General features: G+C 42.2%; 1 protein-coding gene across 1 annotated transcript in view; it reads right to left on the bottom strand.

Annotated features, from left to right (window-relative positions):
• Window positions 1–25712, bottom strand: part of LOC120944008 (rap guanine nucleotide exchange factor 4-like) — a 63846-nt gene that overhangs the window by 12930 nt on the left and 25204 nt on the right. Inside the window, exon 3 of the mRNA XM_040357739.1 lies at window positions 14147–14235. Within this exon, the coding sequence (XP_040213673.1) occupies window positions 14147–14235 (89 nt within the window). The remainder of the gene's footprint in view (window positions 1–14146; window positions 14236–25712) is intronic.

Genomic DNA, 25712 nt, shown 5'->3' on the forward strand with positions numbered 1-25712 from the left:
AATGCGTTTGTAAGTGCGTAAATTAGGTATAAACAAAGAGGAAAATTAAAGTATCATAAAAAACAAACAATGTACGCATACACATCTTTTACTCAAGTATTTTACTCACCATTTTGTAGGAAATTTTCTTATAGAAAACCCATGTGTAATAACATTTGCACGGCCGTGTTTATGAAGCCTTAATCATAAAATAAACATTCAGCCTTCATTAATCTGCCCTGAATTTTCCATGGAAGTGGCTAAGTGGCTGTAGCAGGCATAATCACATGAAAATTTATATCAGCACCCTCAATACAACTCCTCCTATGGCAGATGCTAAAATCAATAATTAAATAAGAAATTAAATGTTGCTTAAAGTGGAGGTTCCCCCTATAAAAAAATTCTAACACTACATCCAGCCCAGTTCTGCCTATAAAATGACACTGGCCTTTTTTTTTCCCCCCCGTAGATAGCGTTTAGCCATGGAATTCACCGCGGCTTCTGGGTAGGGAATACCGTGGGAGTGGGCGTTCCTATTGCCATGCCAATTGATTGACATGCTAAACGACGGCGCACACATCGCGTCACGACTTCCCGAAAGAAGCTCGGGTCAGCTCGGCTCTATTCGGCGCCGGTGCGCAGGCGCCGAATAGAGCCGAGCCGACCCGAGCTTCCTTCCATTTTTTTTTTTACTGGTAATGGCGGCAATCAGTGACTCTGCCCATCGTCGCCGCCGCCACCCGCCTCACAGCCTGTCAAGTCTCACTCTCCAGGCCCCGGCTAATACTGGGTGGGGAGTGGAGGAAGATCACTCCGCCAGAAGATAAGCAGGCAGGCGGCTGGCCAGGACCTGAGCCAAGGCAGAAGAGCATGCATCCGAAACTGAAGAAATATTGCCTCTGCTCCGACCAGCACATGATCATCAGAAAGGGGCACAGATAATGGAAAAAAATACACCCCCTAAGCTAGTAGGAGCGGCAGAGTGGGGGGGGGGGGGGTATGTAATTTAGAATTTTTTTATTCTGCACCAGGCCCTGTTCAAATCCAATGCCGGGGACAAGACCGGGCACAGACTTGGTCCGGGGACAGAGTCCTCAATCCGGGGACTGTCCTCAGAAACTGGGGATGTCTGGTCACCCTAACTTAAAGTCACAGCTTTACTAAAAACATGAAACTGTAGCAGAGAGGTGCACAGTGAAGGGTTTTCTGGCTAATATCAGTAATAGAGTTGGCTTTATGGGGCCTGATACAGGCTCTTGTTGACAGAAGGTGGTTTTGCACAATATGGCTGAAAGATTCTCCTCAGTAGGAGTTCATACACTGAAAACATGGCTGGCAGGACATCAGTTGGGATAAAAATGAGACAAAGAGTTGGCCCCTTACAGTCTTACTAAACCCACAACAGTAAAATCAGTCTGTATATGCATACAAGCATGATTGTTATACTCACTGTGGAGCATAAGGGGTTAATCCTCTGCATTGTTAATCCTGTCTTTTCTGATTCTCCCCTCCTTCTACTGTCCCCTGATAATTTCCTGACCACACAGTCTATAAAGTCTGGCTTTGCATGTTGAGTTTTTTTGAGGGGACAGCAAATGTACTGTACACTGGTATACAAGCTGTACACTCACTACTTTACATTGTAGAAAAGTGTGATTTCTTCAGTGTTGTCACATAAAAAGATATAATAAAATATTTACAAAAATGTGAGGGGTGTACTAACTTTTGTGAGATACTGTAGATATGTTTTTTTGCTATAAGGCACTATAGTTGTTTGTTATATCAGGCATTATACAGCATTATCAGCTTATGCAAGTTTTCCTGTACTGTACTGACATAAACAGCAGATGTTTTTATTGCAATCTAATAATCTAGTGCCACCTAGTGGCAAAATAAAGGCAGTTTAACAGCCACAATTATAAGCCAGTGCTGTCCAACCTGGTTCTCAAGAACCTACAGTACACCTCCTTCCCCATGGTTTTAGGATTTCTCTATCAAGAAATTATGAAATAAAGGTTTAGCACAGTAGTCAGTACTGCTTTGTCTGACCAAAAGATCCTAATGATTCTAGCAAAGGATACAATAACCAACAATTATCTTTCCTAGAATAAGCAGAGTTAAAGGAAAACTGTAGTAGAGAAATACGTAGGTTATTTAAAACGGCACAATAACCATTAAATCTGCATTTTCAAAAGACAAGGGGGAAGATCCACATACATCTTCACCGGGCGCAGCGTATGTAAGATACGCTACACCGCTGTAACTTACTTTGCTTTGGTTTGAATCCTCAACTAATTCGCGTCGTAAGTTACGGCGGCGTAGTGTATCTCTCGCGGCGTAAGGGCGTGGAATTCAAATGGATCTAATGGGGGCGTGTTTTATGTTAATACGTAAACAACGTTTTTTTGGAACTGCGCATGCGCTGTCCCTGGGGGTATCCCAGTGCGCATGCTCGAAATTAAACCGGAACCCGCCAATGCTTCCGGCGGTGACGTCATTCTACGCAAATTCCTATTCGCAAACGACTTACGCAAACGACGTAAAAAATTGTACGCGGGAAGGACGGCCATACTTAACATTGAGTACGCCTCAGTAAAGCAGCTTTAACTATACGCCGGAAAAAGCCGAACGCAAACGACGGAAAAAAAGCGACGGGCCGACGTACGTTCGTGGATCGCCGTAAATAGCTAATTTGCATACTCGACACGGATTACGACGGGAACGCCGAAAAATTGCATCTTAGATCCGATGGCGTACGAAGACGTACGCCTGTCGGATCTAGCCGAGATGCCGTCGTATCTTGTTTTGAGGATTCAAAACAAAGATACAACGCGGGAATTTTGAAATTACGCCAGCGTATCAATATATACGCCGGCGTAATTTCTTTGTGGATCTACCCCAAGGTTCTTCTAATGCCCCCAGAAGAGATATCCTTTATCCATAGTGCCCTGCCATATATACCCATCACATGCCCATTCTTGAGAAAATTCAAATAGATATCATAGTTTTTCCTTGCCAATATATCAAAATAGGAACCGAGTATGCTATGACTTTGGAGCTATGCCTTACCTTCACCAGTCAACCTCCCAATCAGAGCAACATTAGACAACCCCACAGTGTCAAATGCATACCCCAACCCACATAGCACTGCTAAAAAAAGGTAGAACCATAGGTGTGCGCAGAGGGTGTGCCAGGTGTGCCAGGGCACACCCTAGTCACCCTGTGCTGCACATATTGCCCTTGCTGCTTGGCTGCAGAGAAAGGGACTGGGGAATCTATGTCCTCAGTTCCTTCCTCATTCTAAAAAGTGAGACATCAGAGGTCTTAGGGGTTTAGACCCCTAAAATATTTCAATATTTCTTGTAAGGGTTTACAACCAATTATAATTATTTTCTTTCAAAAAACGTTGTTGCTCTTGAACCCTTTTATAACGTGCTTTTGAAGCCATTGTTTTCATTATGGATAGAATGGAGAGAAATGGTGGAACCTCTGTGTCCCATTGTGCTATTTGTTCTGGTCATTATCACCAGAACAGAATGTGAGATCGAATCCTTAATGTTGCGTTCTTTGAGTGGAACCAAAATAGAAAATAAATCTTCCAATTAAGAGAAAGTGTTCCAGTGACAAGAGAGGATTTCCCTTTTTATAAAAAGATCTCCTCTCACTTCCTTTTCTCTTTTTTAGCCCTGGTTCACATCGAAGCGATTTGACATGTCAAATCGCATGCCAAATTGGCAGCTATTGCCAGCAATGGCACCGTCCGAATCGGTGAGACGCCGATTACCAAAAGTCATTTCTGTACTACTTTTGGTGACTTCGGGGTGCGATTTCAATAGACATCTGATCAGGAACCAGCACAGATGTCTCTGAAATTCCCCCCGAAGTTGGGACTAACATGCGGGTATAAACTGAAGCACGATTTCAATCCTGCATGTCAATGTGAACCTGGGCTGAGACAGGAAGTCAAGAAAAATTGGTGAAAAAATGAATAAAAAAGAAACGTATATTGAGTCCAGAAAATAAATCTAATGTGATGAAATCTAATGTGTCCAAAAAAAAATGTGTTAAAGTTCCAATTTCATCCAAGCTGAATGAGCATATCAAATGTGAAGAAAGGGTTCCAATCCGAAATGTGAGTCACCCAAGTCACCTCCACCTCATGATAAAATGGATTCTTACTAGAACACGTGGACTCTTTTTTTTTTTTTAAAGAGTCAAATTTGCTGTATAAATAGAAGTGTAATCTATAATGGGAACCTATAGCTCCTCTCCATTAACTACTTCAATACAGGGCACTTTCACCCCCTTCCTGCGTAGGCCAGTTTTCAGCTTTCAGTGCTGTCGCAATTTGAATGACAATTGCGCGGTCATGCAACACTGTACCCATATGAAATTTTTATAATTTTCTTCACACATATAGAGCTTTCTTTTGGTGGTATTTAATCACCGCTGGGTTTTTAATTTTTTTCCACAAAAAAAAAAAAAATACCAAAAATTTTAAAAACAAAAAAAGTTTCTTTGTTTCTGTCAGAAAATTTAGTAAATAAGTAATTTTTCTCCTTCACTAATGTGCGCTGATGAGGCTGCACTGGTGGGCATTGATAAGCTGCACTGATGAGCACTGATGAGGTGGCACTGATGAGAAGGCACTAATATGCAACACTGATGAGCACTGATAGGTGGCATTGATGGGCACTGATAGGCAGCACTGATGGGCACTGATGGGCGGCACTGATTGGCCTCACTGATGGGCACAGACTGGTGTCACTCATGGGCACAGACTGGTGTCACTGATGGGCACAGAGTGGCGTCAATAATGGGCAATGTTGGGCTGCATTGTAATGAGGGCACTGATGAAATAAATGCCCTTATTACCTTTACACATCTTCCCTGTGAGGAGATACCGCCGATCGGCTCTCCTCACCTCACACTCTGTCAGTGTGAGGCGAGGAGAGATATTAAATGGCACTTCCTTGTTTACATGAAATCAGCTGTGATTGGACACAGCCAACGGCGCTTTGCCAAGATTGGGGTCGCGCCGTGTCCCAGTTTGCGGCTAAACTGGATGACGTCCTAGAATGAGATCCGCACCGCTCATTTGATGGTGGGTGGGTGGCACTGGCAAGTGGTTAACAATGGTGACTTGTAAAATAATAAAACCGGGGAAAACCCACATAGTGTAAAACCGTATAACAAGTTTAGAAAAGAAGTTAGCCACTCACAAGATAAATAGCATAAACAAGCATTGAGATAAAAAAATACCAATCCCGGGGATCCGATCCGACTAACTTGTGGTTTGGGCATGCGTGGTGATGTCACAGGTGTAAACTCTGCCCTATGCATTATGTCAAAATTGACGTCATCAGGGGCATGGACATGGAGTGGCTAGCTTCTTTTTTAATTCTTTAACAAAAAAAAGTCCACGTGTTCTGGTAAGAATCCATTTTATTTTAAGGTGGAGATACACTTGGGTGACTCACATTTTGGATTGAACCAGGGGCGGCCCGTCAAATAGGGGCGCCTGGGCACTGCCCACCTATCCTCGCCACCCCCCATCTATTTATGTGTCCGCCCCTTTCGGGTCATCGGGCTTATGAATTAGAGCGGCCAGGTTTTTTCTGAAGAACCTGATTAGAGCCATAGGCTTCAAAATAGGGTGGACTCGGGACGCAGAGCATTGTGTCTGCTTCAGCCCACCCAGGTGTGTTGAAACACTGATCCTCCTCCCGGCCAATCGGGAAGCAGGTATGAAACGTGTTTCCCGATTGGCCAAAATGTCACGTGATTCTATTGGATGCCTAGCGCCGGGAGGAGGAAAGGAATGACACTACTGCAAGAGAGGACACCGGTCAACGGAGCAGCTTTCCTCGAGTATGCCAAACTCTCACTGCCCGCATCCAAGGTAAGGACAGCGGGTGGTGAAGGGGGCTACGTTAGTGCCATTGGGGTAGTAAGGCTCCACCGGCGGTCGGGGTTGTTTGCAGCCCCCCCAAAAAAAAAAACAGCAGCCACTGGATTGAACCCTTTCTTCACATCTGATATGCTCATTCGGCTTGTAAAAAAATTGAACTTTACACTTTGTTTTCGTTTTTTTGGACACATTAGACTGTTCCCAAAAGGGAAGTTTTATATTGAGTCCAGAAAATAAATCCAATGAGATCATCATTGGATTTATTTTCTGGACTCAATATAAAACTTCCCTTTTGGTTTATTTTTTCACTGATTTTAGGTTGATTGCATTGGCCATTAGCACGGCAAAGATTTGTGTGTATATTTTGGTTTACAATCCACTCTTTTGCCAGCTGCTTTTATTTTGATTTGCCAGCGCGATATTTGTTTACTTACAGTCAAGGAAAATTGCTCCGCAGAGACAAAAAAAGTAATTGAAAAGTTTTTTGTTTTTTTTTCAAATATCCATTTTATTTTCAACAGAAAAGGCAGTTCCATGTCAAACCAACAATAATAATAAAGCAATAGTATACCAATAAACATAACATAAATACATCACATCAATAGGTATCCACAGAAGTCCAAAATAAGACATTGTGCTCATACACTATACCTATGGAAAATAAGCAACCCTCTCCTATCTTCCAGCACCAGCTCCGAAACGTCGTTGCATTCAAGTGACGTCACCGTGACTCACGCTGCGCTCCACGCCTCTCCCTCGAATTTCTCATCCTACCAGCTGGACTTCCTGCTTACGGACGGTCCGATACAGAGAGGCTCGGGAGCAACACCACAGCTAACATCTAGCGCGGCTGCACGCCACATCTGGAACTATCCACCTAGGATCTCCATGCTGGATCTTTATAATTTTATATGTAAGTGGATATTGTCACCCTTGTATTATTAAAGCTTTCTTGTCGCTAATCCGCAGGTGCCCTCTTTTCTTTTTTTCTTCATGAGGTTGGAAGTCATAATAATTCTAGGTACACTAAAGAACATGGACCATCTGCCTGATGTAATTATTTTCCTATATATCCCCCCTTTCCCCCTACCCAATACAAAAACACAGAAAAAAAAAACCCCCATAACATACCACATCAGGGGAGGGCTGGCAGGGGGGGCAGAGTGGAAATCTCCCCCCGGGCTGGTGACACTATGCATGGCCAACACTACCAAATGCTGTTTTTGCAGAGCAGGAATATGCCTGCTGAAGCTCTGTTAACACAGGTCACCTCCCACTGTGCAGCCGTGCCTGTGCCAGCTCCGAGGTAGATGGCTGCAGAGCTGAGCTATGTCTCGTCTCACACATAGCTCAGCTCAGCCTCAGCGCACACCAGCGCTGACATCCCCTTCTCTCTCTGTACAGACACAAGGAGAGATAGAGCTCATCTGCTCCTCCTCCTTCTGAGTCTGCCCTGCCCACACTCCCTGGGCATGTGTGGGCACTGGACAGGAAGTTTGAACCCAAAAAAGCATCAGACAGCCTGCCTGCGCCTCAGCCTCCATCCTGGTAAGCTCACCCTCTCTAGTCTCTCCTGCCTCCTAGTGTATAAAGAGGGGTGCTCTGTGGACTTTGTTAAAGGGGAGGGGGCAGGCTTTGGTGAGCAGAGACCCTCTTTACACAATAGTCCACAGCATGCACCCTTAAATCAAGTTTCCCAGAACACCCCTTACATCAGATCTGATGTATATGGGGTCTGTGCGGACTCTGATGTATATGGGGTCTGTCCGGACTCTGATGTAAGGGGAGGCTCTGTGCGGTCTCTGATGTAACAGGAGGCTCTGTGCGGACTCTGATGTAAGGTGAGGCTCTGTGCAGACTCTGATGTAAGGGGGGCCTCTGTGCGGACTTTGATGTAAGTGGAGGCTCTGTGCGAACTCTTGTGATCATGAAAAATCTTAGACTGTTTTCCACGCTCTATGGGCCACTTGACTGGACTTGCCCCCCAGGTCTAAGGCTGCCAGCCCTCCCCTGTACCACATGAACATATATCAACATACATATACGTGTGCATGTCCTCTGTCCGCTAGAGGGGAAGTCGACCCTTCCTACTCTCCTACTTTATGTTCTTATTCTAATTAGATCTCCTGCATGTTTATTACATTATCAAGAAGAGTTTCTCCCTCATTGGAAGCTAGAAAGGCATTCCAGGGAGCCCATGTCCCGGAATATCTCTCCTGCTGATGACGTGAGAAGAGTACCAAGTCTTCCAGCCTACTGATCGCCTTCACTTCACATCTGTATTGTTGGTGGTGATGTTGATTTCCACTTTAGGGGTATGCAAGCTTTTGCAGCATCTAGGAGATGACAGATAATTGATTCCTTATATGCCTTCTCCGACATATCGCTTACATGTAAGAGACAAAATGCTGGATCTTCCGGTATTATTGAGTCTGTACAGCGTTGAAGAATTCGTAGGATCTCCACCCAAAAACTTTTCAGCCTGGGACAGCCCCAAAAGATGGTAACATGGTACCTTTCTCTTTCTGACATCTCCAGCACCATTGAAAAGTTTTGACCCAGCTTCACTTTTCCCCGTCTTCCTGTTTCACACTAATTTGTATGCCATATACAGAGCCCTTACTAACTCAACCGAGGCTTTTATTATATTTCATGCTGGATGTTCTCTGCCTCCAAATAGCGAGTAATTTGTTTTGTTGAACAATGCTTTCCTTGTGAAATATTACCTAGGCTAACCGTTGTCAGGTAAACAAAACTCGCTGCATTTTTCTTTGACTTTGTCTACTTATTTCGAAATCTCAAATAAAAATGTATTAACCTCTTCCCTACCGAGTCATATTAAAATGACGTCGGCGGGAACCTTTTGTCTTTCAGACTGGACGTCATATGACGTCCTTGCTTTTCCGGGCGCTAGGGGGTGCGCGCGTGCCCCCGCCGCATTGCTCAGGACCCGGTGCGCATGCCCGGCGGCCGTGATGTCCGCCGGGCACCCGCGACTGCCCGCAATCATGGCAGGACCATGGATCTGTGTGTGTAAACACACAGATCAATGTCCTGTCAGGGGTGAGGAGACTGATGTGTGTTCCCAGTACAGAGGAACACACATCGATCTCCTCCCCTTGTGAGTCCCCATCCCCCTAATAGTTAGAACACACTTTAGGGAACATATTTAACCCCTTCAGTGCCCCCTAGTGTTAACCCCTTCCCTGCTAGTCACATTTACACAGTAATCAGTGCAGTTTTATAGCACTAATCGCTGTGTAAATGTGAATGGTCCCAAAAATGTGTCAAAAGTGTCCGATATGTCCGCCGCAATGTCACGGTCACAATAAAAATCGCACATCGCCGCCATTACTAGTATAAAAATAAATAAAAATGGCATAATTCTATTCCTTATTTTGTAGACACTAGAACTTTTGCACAAACCGATCAAATACGCTTATTGCTAATTTTTTACCAAAAATATGTAGAAGAATATGTATCGGTCTAAACTGAGGAAAAAAAGTTTTTAAAAAAAAAATTATGATATTTATTAAATCAAAAAGTAAAAGATAATGGGCCAGATTCACATAGAATTACGCCGGCGTATCAGCAGATACTCCGACGTAAGTCCGAATCTAAGGCCGTCATATGTTTAAGTGTATTCTCAAACTAAGATACACTTAAACATGCCTAAGATACGACGGCCAGCGCCGTTGTATCTTAGGGTGCAATATCTATGCTGACCGCTAGGTGGCGCTTCCATTGCGGTCGGCGTAGAATATGCAAATGACTAGTTACGCCGATTCACGAACGTACGATTGCCCGTCGTAGTGATTTTACGTCGTTTCCGTCAGAGTTACGCGGCGTAAAGATAAACATGCCCCCTAGGTGGCGTACTCAATGTTAAGTATGGCCGTCGTTCCCGCGTCGCAATTTGAAAATTTTACGTTGTTTGCGTAAGTCGTCCGTGAATGGCGCTGGACGCCATTTACGTTAACGTCGAAACCAATGACGTACTTGCGACGTAATTTCGCGCAATGCACGGCGGGAAAATTAGAGACGGAGCATACGCAGTACGATCGGCGCGGGAACGCGCCTAATTTAAATGATCCACGCCCCCTACATGGATCATTTGAATTAGGCGGGCTTGCGCCGGTGGACTTTACGCTACGCCGCCGCAACTTTACAGGCAAGTGCTTTGTGAATCAAGCACTTGCCCGTAAAACTTGCGGCGGTGTAACGTAAAGGAGGTACGTTACGCCGCCGCAGTTCTACGGGAATCTGGCCCATGGTGTTTTTTTTTCAAAATTGTCGCTCTTCTTTTGTTTATAGCGCAAAAAATAAAAACCGCAGAGGTGATCAAATACCACCAAAAGAAAGCTCTATTTGTGGGGAAAAAAGGGCGTCAATTTTGTTTGGGAGCCACGTCGCACGACCACACAATTCCATTCAAAGTACAACAAACATGAAACTAAAAATTGGTCTGGGCAGGAAGGGGGTGAAAATGCCCTGCATGGAAGTGGTTAAATATGAAAAAAAAGGTTTTGTTTTACATATACAGGTGCATCTCATAAAATTAGAATATCATCAAAAAGTTATTTTATTTCAGTAATTCAATTAAAAAAAGTGAAACTCATTTCTTTCTTTTCATTTAGATGATTATGGCTTACAGCTAGTGAAAACCCCAAATTCTGTATCTCAGAAAATCTGAATATTACATAAGACCAATGAAAAAAAAGTTTTTTAATACAGCTTACTTGCTTCACATGCGTGAGGGCCGACCATTTTGCCTGACATTCTTTTAACCATTAAAATTCGGACTAAGTGTGTTCCTCCAAGCATTAATACACTGCAACAACAAGAATTCTCTTGCCTTTGTGGCTATGTGTGGTGAACAGATGATCTCAGGCGTATTATTTGGATATACCGTATTTATTGGCGTATAACACACGCCTTCACTTTAAGAGCGAAGTTTCAGGAGAAAAAAAATAAAAACATTAATAAAGAACTGTGAAGCAAAATAAGGGTCAGTGCCCATCTGCAGCCTCACACGTACCCATCTGCAGACCCACCATTGCCATGAATGTAGCCTCACCATTGCCAGGAATGCACCCACCATTGCCAGGAATGCACCCGCCATTGACAGGAATGCACCCACCATTGCCAGGAATGCACCCACCATTGCCAGGAATGCACCCACCATTGCCAGGAATGCACCCCCATTGCCAGGAATGCACCCACCATTGCCAGGAATGCAACCCCAATTGCTAGGAATGCAGCACCATTACCAGGAATGCACTCACCATTGCCAGGAATGCAGCACGATTTGCCAGGAATGCAGCACCATTGCCAAGAATGCAGCACCATTGCCAGGAATGCAGCACAATTTGCCAGATATGCAGCACCTTTGTCAGGAATGCAGCACCATATTTGCCAGGAATTCAGCACCATATTGTCCAGGAATGCAGCATCATATTTGCCAGGAATGCAGCACCATTTGCCAGGAATGCAGCACCATTTGCCAGGAATGCAGCACCATATTTGCCAGGAATGCACTCACGAGCACCAAAAATTAATTACAGGAGAATCTCCTGTTTACACAGCGGCCTCTTTAATAGAAAGTCCCGCCTCCTTTGATGGACAGTACAATGGCAGCGCGGGACTTCCTATTATAGAGATCGCCTGTAAACAGGAAATACTCCTATGTGTGTACATAGGCGGCGCTCGTCCTGCCTCCTCCCAAGGCATATATATCTTTTGTGGCCCCGGCCCCGGGAGATCATCAGGGGCCACAAAAGAAATATATGTCTAAATAACCTGGCGGGCCGTTCAAAACCGGAACGCGGGCCGCGATTGGCCCATGGGCCAGACTTTGGACATGCCTGATGTACAGTACAGTTTGCACTCAATACTTGATCAGCCTGTGGCACTGGTAAGGTGTTATGGAAGCCCAGGTTGCTTTGATAGCAGCCTTCAGCTCATCTGCATTGTTGGGTCTGGTGTCTCTTGTCTTTCTCTTGACAATACTCCTCAGATTCTCTATGGGGTTTAGGTCAGGCAAGTTTGCTGGACAATCAAGCCAGTGGTACCAGAATCATTAAACCAGGTATTGGTACTTTTGGAAGTCTGGACAGGTGCCAAGTCCTGCTGGAAAATAAAATCAGCATCTTCATGAAGTTGGTCAGCAGAGGGAAGCATTAAGTGCTGCTAGAGGGCTGCACTGACTTTGGACCAACACGAAAAGATGTCATGGCTACCAAATCATCACGGACTGTGGAAAATGCTGTATTTCATTTGGAAACAAAGGTCCCAGAGTCTGTAGGAAGAGTGGAGAAGCACAGAATCCAAGTTGCATGAGGTCCAATATTCCCATAGTCAGTGATGATTTGGGGAGCCATGTCATCTGCTGGTTGTTGGTTCATTGTGTTTCATCAAGTCCAAAGTCAGTGCAGCCGTCTACCAGGAAATTCTAGAGCACTTCATGCTTCTCTCTGCTGACCAGCTTTATGGAGATGCTGATTTGATTTTTCAGCAGAACTTGGCACCAGGGTTGCCAACCTCCCGCAGCATTTTTTACTGACAAAACATGGAAAATTTACTGGCGGATCACATTTTTTACTGGCAACCTGAGAAATTACAGAACTCCTATTGAAAACTAGCACAGTCAATATTTCAACAGTATAAACATGATATGGAAACACTAACAATACCTATAACAAAGTAATTTGCTTGATTTACACTTAAAAAGTCAACGCAGCATGAAATTATGAGCCCCTGCTATTTACTTGCAGTTGTAAAAAAAAACAACACTGATTTTTACAAACTGTCAGTAAATTTACTGGCGGTTGGCAACCCTGCTTGGAACCTGTCCACACTGTCAAAGTGCCAATACCTGATTTAATGATCATGGTATCATTGTGCTTGATTGGTTAGCAAACTCACCTGACTTAAAGGGTCACTAAAGGAATTTTTTATTTTTTTTGCTGAAATGACTGTTTACAGGGTATAGAGACATAATAGTTAACTGATTCCTTTTAAAAATGATTAAAAATAGATAAAAATCAATCATATAATGTACCTGCAGTTTAGTTTCGTTTTTGCTGTTGTTTCCTGGTTCTCTGATGTACAGAGCCAGAGAGCCAATAGAGAGCAGTGAAGGTTTTGCAAAACGAAACTGGATTGGTGCTGAGGGGGTTTAGACACACCTCCTTGATTAGTCACCACAATGAGAAATCTCCCAGTACTGTGGTGATCAGGAAACAGACAACCAGGAAGTGTCCAGAACAGAGAGGAATTACAGCAGCATCAAAGCAAAAACGAACAATGAGGACATGAAACCAGGACTGCAGTAAGGTAAAGGAAGCTATTTAGCTAAATGAAGACGAGCTGAAGGCTGTTATCAAAGTAACCCGGACTTCCCTAACACCTCATGAGTGCCACAGGCTGATCGCCTCCATGCTAAGCCACACTGATGCAGTAATTAATGCAAAAGGAGCCCTGACCAGGTACCGAGTGCATACTATACATAAACATACTTTTCAGTGAGTCAACATTTTTGTATTAAAAATCCTTTTTTTTTTTTAATTGCTCTTATGTAATATTATAACTTTCTGAGATACTGAATGCTGTGTTTTTACTAGCTGTAAGCCATAATAATCAAACTTAAAGCGGCTGTATACCCTCATAGCATTATTGCACCTACAGGTAGGCCTACATCAAGGCTTACCTCTAGGTGCTTGCAATATCTCCTTAACCTACATGGTTAAGGATATATTTGCAGAAAAGGGGGCACGATGTCTACGGTGCATGCGCACCGTAGACAATGGCGCAGGTGCACTGAGCACGGCGACTCTTGAATGGGAGCAATTTTGATGATATTCTAATTATATGAGATGCAACTGTACATTTACACACAAACTAACCCATATCAACTGACTCCTTACTTTCTCGCCTTAGCTATTTTCTTTGGCTTTTTGTTTTTCATATGGGAGCAGTTATCATTCTTTAATGTAAGTAGTGTCACAATAATACTAATAATAATAAAAAAAACTTCTATTAATTTTGACTTAACTTAGCCACATTTTGTACCAGGAGAGGAATTTTAGTGTCATTATAGATCTGTCACCTACGGTATTTGCTAATACTTAGTTTCTCTAGTAATGTAAAGTAAGATAGTTTAGTCGATCTCTTCACTGCAGTTAGAATTTTCAAACAGAGTGGCAATATCTGCACTGAGTGCCTATATGGAAGTAAGGTGGTATTTAAACGCTTTACCTGATGATTGTTGGTTTCGGTAACTTTGACATCCAGGGATCCAGTTAATACAGCATACCAACTTGTGCCAATATCACCCTGGCGATACACTGTAATTAAAAGAGAAACAATGAGTTTTCATAGTCGTTATATTTTAACTCTTTGATTTACTATTTATTTCTATTTGTTTTTATTTCAAAAAATTTTAAAACATATACACAGTTCACATTATATTACATTTGTGTTAAACGTGTACAAAAAATTCACCTTTAAATACACTCAACATTACTTAAATATACATAACATCACTCATGACAACATTTTCGATATGGGTCTATCCTACATCTTTTTATCTTTCTCCTTCTCCTTTACCTTTATCCTCCCCCTTCTCTTATGCTTTTTCTCCATCTCCCTCCCAAAGAAAAAAAAAAAAAAAAGAAACCCCACCAAGCCCACTTCCCTTCCCTGTTAAGTGTCGAATCATTATTTAATTCCTAAATAAATCTCTGTGATGTATAGTACCCCCACCGAACCCCCTTTCTTATTCCCATTAAGTGTTAAATCCGTGTTTAATTCCTTGTTAAATCTCTTGTGATAATAAAAAAAATAAAAATAAAAAAAAAAGGGGGGAGGATTAGAAACTACATGTGTCTCTATCCTCTACTCCCTTTCGTGATTCCCATCAAAATATCTTTGTGTATTTAACTTTATATTTATTCCCAGTGACTAAATCCATTTATTTTCATATTCTCTTCCTTAAGGGGGAAAAATTAATTAACAATTCTCCCCTTCAAATCCACTCGTGCGAGAGAAAAAAAAAAAAAAAAAAAAGAAAAGGGGGGGGAGGAGGAGGGGGAGGGAGGGAAAGACAAAGAGGACTTTAGGGGATGACATCCCTCTCTCTCCAGAGGTACTAAACCCTCAGCCGTACCTACATCCTATCTTCCCTGCTCAAAAGATCTTGATAGAGCTGGGATTGCTTAAAGTCCACCCAACCTCTCCAGATCCCTGCTTCTCTCTGGTTTATTTCCCAGTACTGGTCTTCCTCCATATTTCTAGTTTTTTCTACTTCCCTTAACCATTCTTGTATTGACGGAGCCTGTTTTTCCTTCCATTTTTTCGGGATCAGTAATTTCGTTATGTTTAGTAAGATAGGCACAATTGATGTTTTGTATTTTTTCCTGGGTATGGTTGTTGCATGAAACAGACACTGCCAAGGCTCCAAACTAATCTCTATTTTGCTAATCTCTTTTATTAATTCTAATGTTTGTTTCCAGTATTGTTGAATTTTAGGGCACTGCCACCAGATATGGGCATGGGTTCCCATCTCCCCACACTCCCTCCAACATAAGGGTGAGACCTGGGGATTTATCTTGTGTAGTTTAGCTGGAACATAATACCACTTAACTAATAATTTAAAATTCATTTCTTTTATCCGGGTATTTATTGATGTTGAATGTACATAATCTACAACTTTATTTCTCATAACTTCTGGTAATATTTGGTTTAATTCCCTTTCCCAGCTTCTTGTTGGGCACATAGCTCCAACTTCTAATTGTGTTATCAGAAGCTTATAGATGGTTGAAATTCCACAACCCCCTGTGTCCGTTTGGTCCACTAATTTTTCCCATACATTTAATTCACCAATCCCCCGGAGTGGTCTAGGAAGAGAACCTACAAAATGTTGCAGTTGTTTATATCTCCAGACCTCCCAAGGGGAGGGCCCATATCTTTCACGGAGTTCATTTAGTGAACAAAGGACATTCCCCTTCATTACGTCCCTCAATCTTAAATAGGGTGCTGTAGTCCATTTTAAATATAATTTGTTATCCTTCCCCGGAGGAAAGTAATTGTTTCCTGTTAAGGGCATTAAGGGACTATTTTGTTGTAACTGTGAACCTTTGGCTAGTTTATCCCAGATATTCAATACTACTGAAGTAATTGGTGCCATTGGTTCCGTCAACCCTCTAAACTGCCTTGGGGTCCAGATAATCTGTCCCAACATTACCTTAGAGATTTTTTCTTCCAGATCTACCCATTTTTTTATTTTTCTCCCCTGGGAAGCATATGCCCAGTCTAAAGCTCGCCTTAGAATCGCTGCCTCATAGTATTTTTCAAAGTCGGGCAGAAAAACCCCCCCCTTTTCTTTAGTCTTAGTTAGTACCCGAAAAGCGATACGATTTTTTTTGTTATTCCATACAAATCTCTGTATTACTGATCGTAATGTTTTAAAAAAGGTCCCAGGAATATCTATTGGTAAACTTTGAAAAATATATAAAGCCTTTGGAAGGATCATCATTTTGACTACATTTATTCGCCCGAACCATGATAGTCTATGGGCAGGGTATCCTTTGAGTTCGCTATTAATATTATTCAACAGGGGTATATAATTATCTTGATATAAATCTGTATTTGATTTTGATAGTAGCACCCCTAAATATTTTAACCCCCTTGTCTTCCACTTGAATGGGTACAATGTCTAAAGGTCCCTACTATGATTTGTTGATACCGAAATATTCAAGATTTCTGTCTTATCCATATTTACTTTTAGATTTGATACTAGGCCGTATTTTCCCACTTCCTCCAAGGTTTTTGGAAGAGTTTGCATAGGATTTGTTAAGTATACTATAATATCATCTGCAAAGGCCGATATTTTGTATTCTTGTCCCCCAGCCTCTATACCTTGAATCTCTTGATTAGTTCTTATCGAAATCAAAAATGGTTCCAAGGACAGCACGAAGAGCAAGGGGGACAATGGGCAGCCCTGTCGTGTCCCATTGAAAAGCCTAAAGCTTTCAGAAAGGGTCCCATTGATTTGAATTTGCGCCGTTGGGATAGAATATAGGGCCCCTATCCATTTAATCATTTGTGGGCCTAAACCATATTTCTTTAAAGTCTGTAGCATAAAATCCCAGTCTAGTCTATCAAAGGCCTTCTCGGCATCTATTGATAGAAACAAGGCTGGTCTTCTGCTTTTTTTGGCTTTGTGTATTAAGAGAACAGTTTTTAAGATATTATCTCGAGTCTCTCTGCCCGGTACAAAGCCTGCTTGATCTTCCTCTATGAGGTCTGGCATAAAGAGTTTTAGTCTTTCGGCTAGTATCCTCGCATAGATTTTCATATCTTCGTTGATTAAGGATATTGGCCTAAAACTGGAGCACATTGTGGGGTCTTTTCCATCTTTTGCTAAGAGGGATATATAGGCACCAAGAGCTTCTCCCCGTATTTTCTGTCCTTCCCCTATTGAATTCATATATCGGTGAAAATATGGGCACAAGATATCAACAAATTTCCTATAATATAAGGATGTATAACCATCAGGGCCTGGGCTTTTTCCCAATCTGCTGTTTATGGCCAGCTCTATTTCTTCTCTAGTAATATTTGTATCTAGTCTTTTTGAATCATCCTCCGTTATCTCTGGTAACTTAATTCCCCTTAAATATTTGCTTATTTTATCTTTTCTATCTTGGATATCCCCAGGATCTTGTACGTCATTTACTCTATATAGTTGTTGATAATATTCCATAAAAATCTTGCTGATATCTCTGGTGGAATGTTTAATTTCCCCCAATTTGTTTTTAATCTTAGCTATATAATTTGGTTTTCTCCTGGGTTTAATCTGTCCTGCCAGCATTTTCCCCGGTTTATTGCCCCATTTATACTGTTTTTTAGCCATTTTATTAAAAATACGTTTAGTCTCTAATTGTAACATGTCTCTCAGGGCTTCCCTTTTTTCCAACAACTTAATCAGTACCTCTTTATCGTTTATTCTTTTATGTTTCTGTTCTAAATCCTGAATATCCTGTAATAGTTGTTGTTTTTGTGCTGTCCAAATTTTTTTCCTCTTTGCTCCCTCTGCGATCAATCTCCCCCTCATATAGACCTTATGTGCTTCCCATAAAACAGATGGTGCAATGTTCTCTATGTTGTTCTCTGCAAAAAAGAAATTCAACTCCTTTCCCAAATCCTCTGCTATACTCTGATTATCCAGAAGTGTTTCGTCCAGCCTCCAAGATCCTTGCCTTTCCGGTACATCTTCCAGCTCTAGGCTGATTATGACCGGTGCATGATCAGAGAGGGTGATCGACTTTACCTCTGCCTTTTTCAATCCCTCTAATAACAAATGGTCTAAAAAAATATAGTCTATTCTTGAATAAGAAGAATGCACCTGGGAGAAGTATGTATAGTCCCTCCCTTTTGGGTACAGGACTCTCCAAGCATCTACCAGGTGCTGCTGATATAGTTTTTGTTTAACTGACCTTAGATGTTTACCCTCTGATCGGAGAGAGATGGGTTGGGTGTCCAAACATGGATCGAACACAAAGTTTAAATCCCCCGCCATGATCACCTTTCCCTCCCTAAAGTTCTCTAACCTTTTCAATACATTTCTTAAAAATAAACTAGGATGAACATTAGGGCAGTAAATGTTTACCAGCGTGTATTCCTTATTAAACAAGTAACCTTTTACAAACAAGAATCTCCCCTCTGGATCTGACTCCATTGCCTTTAAAGTAAATGGGGTATTCCTATCATACGATTTACTATTTAAAGGCAATTTCCATGTAACAAATAAAATAAATCCGTTAATGCTACGCTGCAAACAATGCAACTGTGTTACTGTGTTAGCACACTTTATATACCTTAAAGTGGTTCTAAAGCCTAAACATTTTTTACTTTAATGCATTCTCTCCCCCACCACCAAGAGAAAGCTTGGGCACATTAAAACCAGACCTTGGCTATACTGATACAGGCACAGCAGACCCAGGCAGAACAACTTGAGATGCAGACGGAGTCCATGCAAACCCAGTTGACTGCTCTGGTGGAGCATTTGAAGATAGTCATTGCTAGGCATGTGCAATTTATTAAGTTACGAATGTGTTTTCCGTCAATTTTCGTTATTTTAGTTGATTCGTTAACATACGAATGAACGAACGGTTTAGCGCAATTAATAACGAATAACGATATTTTCAAAATAAAGAATATGAAAAACAACGAAGATACGAAAGATGAAAGAAACGAAAACATAGAAACAACGAAAATACCGAACCCAAAAAAAATAATAATTACGAAAAACAAAATGAACGAAAATGCAAACTTACTAATATTCGAAGACCGAAAAGAAAACAACCGAAATGCCGAACAAAGAATAAAAAACGAAAATTAAAACTAACGAAAAATAAATGACGAATCTTCGGAAAACGGAAATGAAAACAACGAAAATACGAAATAATGTAAATTAGCTTTCGTTAGTACTGAAATATTTCTGGACATTGACCAATAGCCACTGAGCGCTGTCCCTTTCCTCTGAAGAGGTTTGTTCCTTCCCCCAATGAGCTTCTTTCTCATTACCTCCTGGCTCCTTGTGTCTTTTTCTGTGTTAGACTGCAGTGCATCTAATTTCTAGATTTGTATTTGTAATATCTGACATATTTTAGTTTTCTTTTACGTCAGACTTCATTCTAGACAGGGTGTGTGTGCTAACTAAGACAGTCAAGTCAATCACAGTAAAGTACGAATTACAAAATTACGACGAGTAGTGTGTCGAATAAACGTAAAATGTATTCTAACAGAATTACGAATGCAATAAAATCTACAAAAGTACGTTTTTACAATCAAAGGAAATTAGACACGAAAATACGAATGATCAAAAAGCAATGAAAATATATTTCTTACAAAAATACGAACGCGGCATGATGGAAAATATAATGTTAATACGAATAGCAAAACAATGAGGATTAAACTAACGTAAAAACGAAGGAACGAATAAAATCATTTTAAATATACAAACGCGGCAGAATACAAAATATAACGAAAATACTAATCTCGATTCAACGAAAAATAAACTAACAGAAAGAAACGGAAACGGAAAAAAGAGTGTTACGAAAATACTAAAGAGTACGAATACGATAACTAACGTCTTACGAAATTACGACTCGTTACGAATCACGATCAACGAACAGAAACTAAACAGAAATAAACGAAAAATTTTGCTGTGCACATGTCTAGTCATTGCCCCTAGAAACCCAGTGACGGTAAGAGCCAGCCATTTCATACAGAAATGTACTCCCCATGATGATATGGAAGCCTTCTTGACCACATTTGAGGGCACGGTCCAGAGAGAGAGATGACCTTGAGATATTATGCTGGCTAGTCCCAAATGCACGACCTGTTGCAGCTGGCAATAAGGTGGTTGCAGCCAGAGAGTCTAAGGGGACCACAGAGAGTGAATCAGGTCATCATGGACCATTACCTGCAGGCACTTCCTATTGAGCTGCAGTGTTGGGTCAGACATGGGGAGCCCCAGATGATGGACCAACTGGTAGAGGTGGTAGAGCGGTACACCGTGGGTTCAGGATCTGCTGGGACCTGTCAAGCCATGAGGACTCCTGTCAGCGAGGAGAAGAAGGCCATCGAGAAACCCAGAAACCAGCACTCAGGAGAGTCAGGGATCGACTACTCCGGCATTGCTCCAGCAAAGAGGAGTGATACCATGGTGTTCTGGCTGTGTCACACCAATAGTCATATGGAGGCTCAGTGTCCCTTGCAGGATAAATCTATGGAGTGCAGAACTATATGGAGGCTCTCCTGCCTGACACTGTCTACCTGGATCTGACCAACGGGCAATTCAAATGTGCCCTCTGGGTTAACCAACGTCATGCGTCAACGTCATTACTGCACTCAGGTAGTATGGTAACCCATGCCCATATAAGGGTGGCTGGTAGTGTGGGCCCTGTAATTAGAACCCTTCATTTAGTGTATGTACATGGGGACACTACTTGCTTGTAACAGTGGTCCAGATTCAAGAAGCTATTGCGCCCGCGCAACCATAGGTTGCGTGGCGCAATAGCTGTTTTGCTCCCGCGTAGCGAATGCCCCTGATTCAGGAACATCGCTACGCGGACTGCAGCCTAGGATATGACAGGCATAAGCCTCCTTATGCCTTCATATCTCAGGCTGCATTCTTGCGTTGGCCGCTAGGGGGCGCGGCCATTGTGATCGGCGTATAGTATGCAAATTGCATACTACCACCGATTCACAAAAGTTGCGCGGGCCCTGCGCACGCAGGGTACGGAGTTTCCGTACGGCGACTTTAGCGTAAGGCTGCCCCTTCTCATAGTAGGGGCAGCCAATGCTAAAGTATAGCCGCCCTTCCCGCTCGTGAAATTTAAATTTCACGTCGTTTACGTAAGTGATTCGTGAATGGCGCTGGACGCCATTCACGTTCACTTAGAAGCAAATGACGTCCTTGCGACGTCATTTGCCGCAATGCACGTCGGGAAAGTTTCCCGATGGAGCATGCGCTGTTCGCTCGGCGCGGGAGCGCGCCTAATTTAAATGATTCCCGCCTCAGGCGGGATCATTTACATTAGGCGCCCTTACGCAGGGCTAATTAGCATAGCGCCCGGCGCAATTTACGGAGCTACTGCTCCGTGAATCGCGGGCAAATCCAAATATTTGCGTGGGCGCAGAGCAAAATTTGCCCTTTGCCCACGCAAATATTGCGCGGCTCTACCTGAATCTGGGCCATTGACAATAACCATTGCATGTGACACGGTTACCCAAGAGGTCAGGGTGGTACAGGATATCACCCAAATAAGAGAAAGAAATAAGAGAAAGGTGATGCCATTGGTGAATGAGCACTTGCAGAGGGCACAAGAAGCACAGAGAAAGGTGTACAACTTCTCCTCCAAATTTACACAGTTCAAGTTTGGGGACCGGGATGCGGTGCTTATACCCACAGTGGAAAGTAAGTTCCTGGTCAGGTGCCAGGGGACATTGGAGGTGATAGCAAAGGTTGGTGGGGTAAATTATAGAGTACATCAACCTATGAAGTGAAAACCTTACCTAATCTACCACATGAAACTATTAAAACCCTGGAAAACTAAAACTAGAGAATGAATAGCAAGGCTAATAACTAAAGTGCTCCTAAATATAAATTACAATTGTGCTCCAATAAAATCATTAAAATCCACAATTATATGCAACTAATCAATGCTGATAAATACTGTATAAAAACATTATCCTTATTCTAACCCAACACTTGCAAATAATATATCAAAGCATCAAATAGTAAAATAAAAGTGATTGTAAAAGGTAATTCTTTTAAATAAACATGTTATACTTTCCTGCTCTAATGGCGCGTACACACAACCGTTTTTCAGGTTGTAAAAAATTAAGTTTTTAATGGTCTAGAAAAATCAATATTTTTTTAACCCGATCATTAAAACGGCCTTGCCTATACACGATCATGAAAAAAAAATTCTCTAGCAAAGCGCGGTGACGTACAACACGAACGATGGCACTATAAAGGGCAAGTTCAATGCGAATGGCGCCACCCTTTGGGCTGCTTTTGCTGATTTTGTGTTAGTAAAAGACAATTTGCGCTTTTCAGTCTGTTACAGCGTGATGAATGTGCTTACTCCATTACAAACGCTAGTTTTACCAGATTGAGCGTTCCCATCTCATAACTTGCTTCTGAGCATGCACGTTTTTTTCACGTCGTTAAAGCCCACACACGACGTAAAAAACGACAACGTTAAAAACAACGTGAAAAATTAGAGCATGTTCGAAATTTTTAATGCCCATTTTTTACATTGTGAAAAATGCTCTGGAGCCCACACACAATCGTTTTTAATGACATTAAAAAAAAACTTAATTTTTTACAACCCGAAAAACGGTCGTGTGTACGCGGCATATGAAATGGTTTTGAACCAACAATGCACTAGCTTAAAGGAACCTATTTAGAAAATAAAAAATGAACCTTTACAACCCCTTTAAGTTCTGGAAGGAGACCCAGAATGTGGAAGCGCAAGATATTTTGGGTGGGAAAGAGCCTCCAACCCTGATTAACCACTTCCCGACGGCCGTACGACTATTGACGGCCGCAGGGTGGTTCTACATCTCTGAGGCGCCGTCAATTGACGTCCGCCCCTTTACGCGTTCCCCGCGCGCGCTCCCGAGCGCGCAGCGGGGAACTGCTGTGCTGGCCGTGTCCCTTGGACACAGCCAATCACAGATCGCCGTGAACGGCCAATCGGAGTGGCGGTTTGCTAGGCGATCTGTGCGGCCAATGAGAGATGATCTCATATGTTTACATATGAGATAATTTCTCATTGCCGGCTCTCACAGACAGCGGTGCTGTCAGGGAGAGAGGAGACCGATCTGTGTCTCTTGTACATAGAGACACAGATCGGTCATCCCCCCTCCCCCCACACAGTTAGAACACTATATAGGACACACATTTAACCCCTACCCCACCCCCTAGTGTTAACCCCTTCCCTGCCAGTCACATTTATACAGTAATTGGTGCATATTTATAGCACTGATTGCAGTATAAATGTGAATGGTGCCAAAAATGTGTCAAAAGTGCCCGATGTGTCCGCCAAAATGTCGCAGTCGCAATAAAAATCGCAGATCGCCCCCATTACTAGTAAAAAAATAATAATAATAATTCTGTCCCTTATTTTGTAGGCGCTATAACTTTTGCGCAAACCAGTCGCTTATTGCGATTTTTTTTTTTTTTTTTACTAAAAATATGTAGAATACGTATCGGCCTAGAAAAATTTTTCGCTCTATTTTTGTTTATAGCGCAAAAAATAAAAACCGCAGAGGTGATCAAATACCACCAAAAGAAAGCTCTATTTGTGGGAAAAAAAGGACGTAAATTTTGTTTGGGAGCCACGTCGCACGACCGTGTAATTGTCAGTTAAAGCGACGCAGTGCCGAATCGCAAAAAGTCCTCTGGGCAGGAAGGGGGTTTAAGTGCCCAGTAAAGAAGTGGTTAAAGGGACTTTGGTCTGCAAAGGATTAACACGCCTGTTGGGGAGAGCTGAAAAGACCAGGAAGCAGTCAGCAGGTGTTCCATGAAGTGTGAGAGCAGGACACAGCTATGTGAAGATTGTGAGCTGGTTTATGGCTGAGGCACTGCTGCTGCGCTCCTATGGCTTGTCTGGACCATGAATTAGATTGGAACCATGAACCCTGGTCACGGTGTGGAACTTTTTCTTTGTTTCGTGTTCCTGGAGTGTGGCAGAGTGTATATTGTATACAATATATATATTGAAGAAACTTGATATATTTTTCTTATTGTTAAACTAGGGCTGTGGAAATCAACTATTAATTCCTCGATTAATCGTAAAAATTTTTGATCGATCAAAATTATTCCGGGTCTTCAGGGAGTTCCGTCAGAGATCCGGTGACGTCACAGACACCGGCGGGGCTTGCCGTGTCCATCCGAAGGGCTCTTTTGCTGTGCCTTCATATATGCATGCTGGTGGGACCTTCCTATCTGCCACATGCAAGGGCTGTTACATTTCCCTCTATCACTTCCCTCTATCAACCTGGGATTCTACAACCATCCACTGGGAGTTGTGATAGTTCCCTTCATGGGACATCTACATGCCAACGGACTGATGTTAACCCCTCCTCATCTGGATTCAGCAGTGGTATCGTTGTACACATTTTTATACCAGTATCATACTTGGCTACATGTTTTTATGACTGCTTTTGCTACCTTTAGTATTACACGCACCATTTTTACAGTTTATGTAGCTACATCGATTTAATCTCCAGTGCAATATTTATTTTGTTACCTACTTGAAGATATAAAAGTTTTAATGTTATTCCCATTGAATGCTGTCTTTGTGTGTTTTTTGTATACTGCTATCCATTTTTCCAGAGGTTGGTAGCTGCACTGGGAATCAGCCTGCAAGGAGATCAGCTAAAAGTAGTTGGATCTGTATGTGCGTTCTAATTAATCGAAATTAGTCGATTAATCGATTTTAAAAAATCGATTAATCGAACATGAACATTTTAATCAGTAACAGCCCTATGTTAAACCAATTCACCTTTAGAACATGTTACCCTTTATTTAGGGTGTAACATGTAAAATGTTCTAGCATTCTATCTATCCCCCCACCCCCCCCCCCCCCATCCCCTGAGATGCCTCCCTAGACAGCAGGTAGGGGTTACGCTCCCCCACAGCTGCTATCACATTTAAAATCGAAGTGGCTGTAAAGGTCTCCACCCGCATAACTGCGTCATTCATTCCCCGGATTTGTCATTGAAAACACTACAAGTACCTTCTGGCACTGCAGCAGATGGACTTCTAGTTCTCATTGGATTTTGGATTACAAGTGTGTTCATCAGCACTTCCGCAGTCCACTGACACTTCCTGCAGCTATCTGAAAGACCATACAGAGGTACAGGCAGAAAGCTGGAGGACGGGTCTACAGGAGCCTGACGTTGCACAAGCAATCCACTGAGCACAGGTGCAATACTAAATGTCAGTTTTTTTTAAATATGCGCAATAAATATTATTTGTTCCCCAAAGGTAAACTTAGCCTCTAATATACCTCATGTAAAAATGCTTAATTATACAGTAACGGTTTGCTATGTACTGTAGATGCTGGGAAAATGCTTTATATTTTAAACGACAAACATACTATTTTTTTTCCAACAGTTATTTTCCATCATTTGTAACATAACATACTGTACACTTATTGTTGTAATGAAAAATAAAATTTTACACCGTATAATTTAAGTAATTATTAGCCCATGTCATTTAAAATTCCTGAAATACTCCATT

Source organism: Rana temporaria, chromosome 6 (assembly GCF_905171775.1).
Source record: "Rana temporaria chromosome 6, aRanTem1.1, whole genome shotgun sequence".
Classification (NCBI taxonomy): Eukaryota; Metazoa; Chordata; class Amphibia; order Anura; family Ranidae; genus Rana; species Rana temporaria.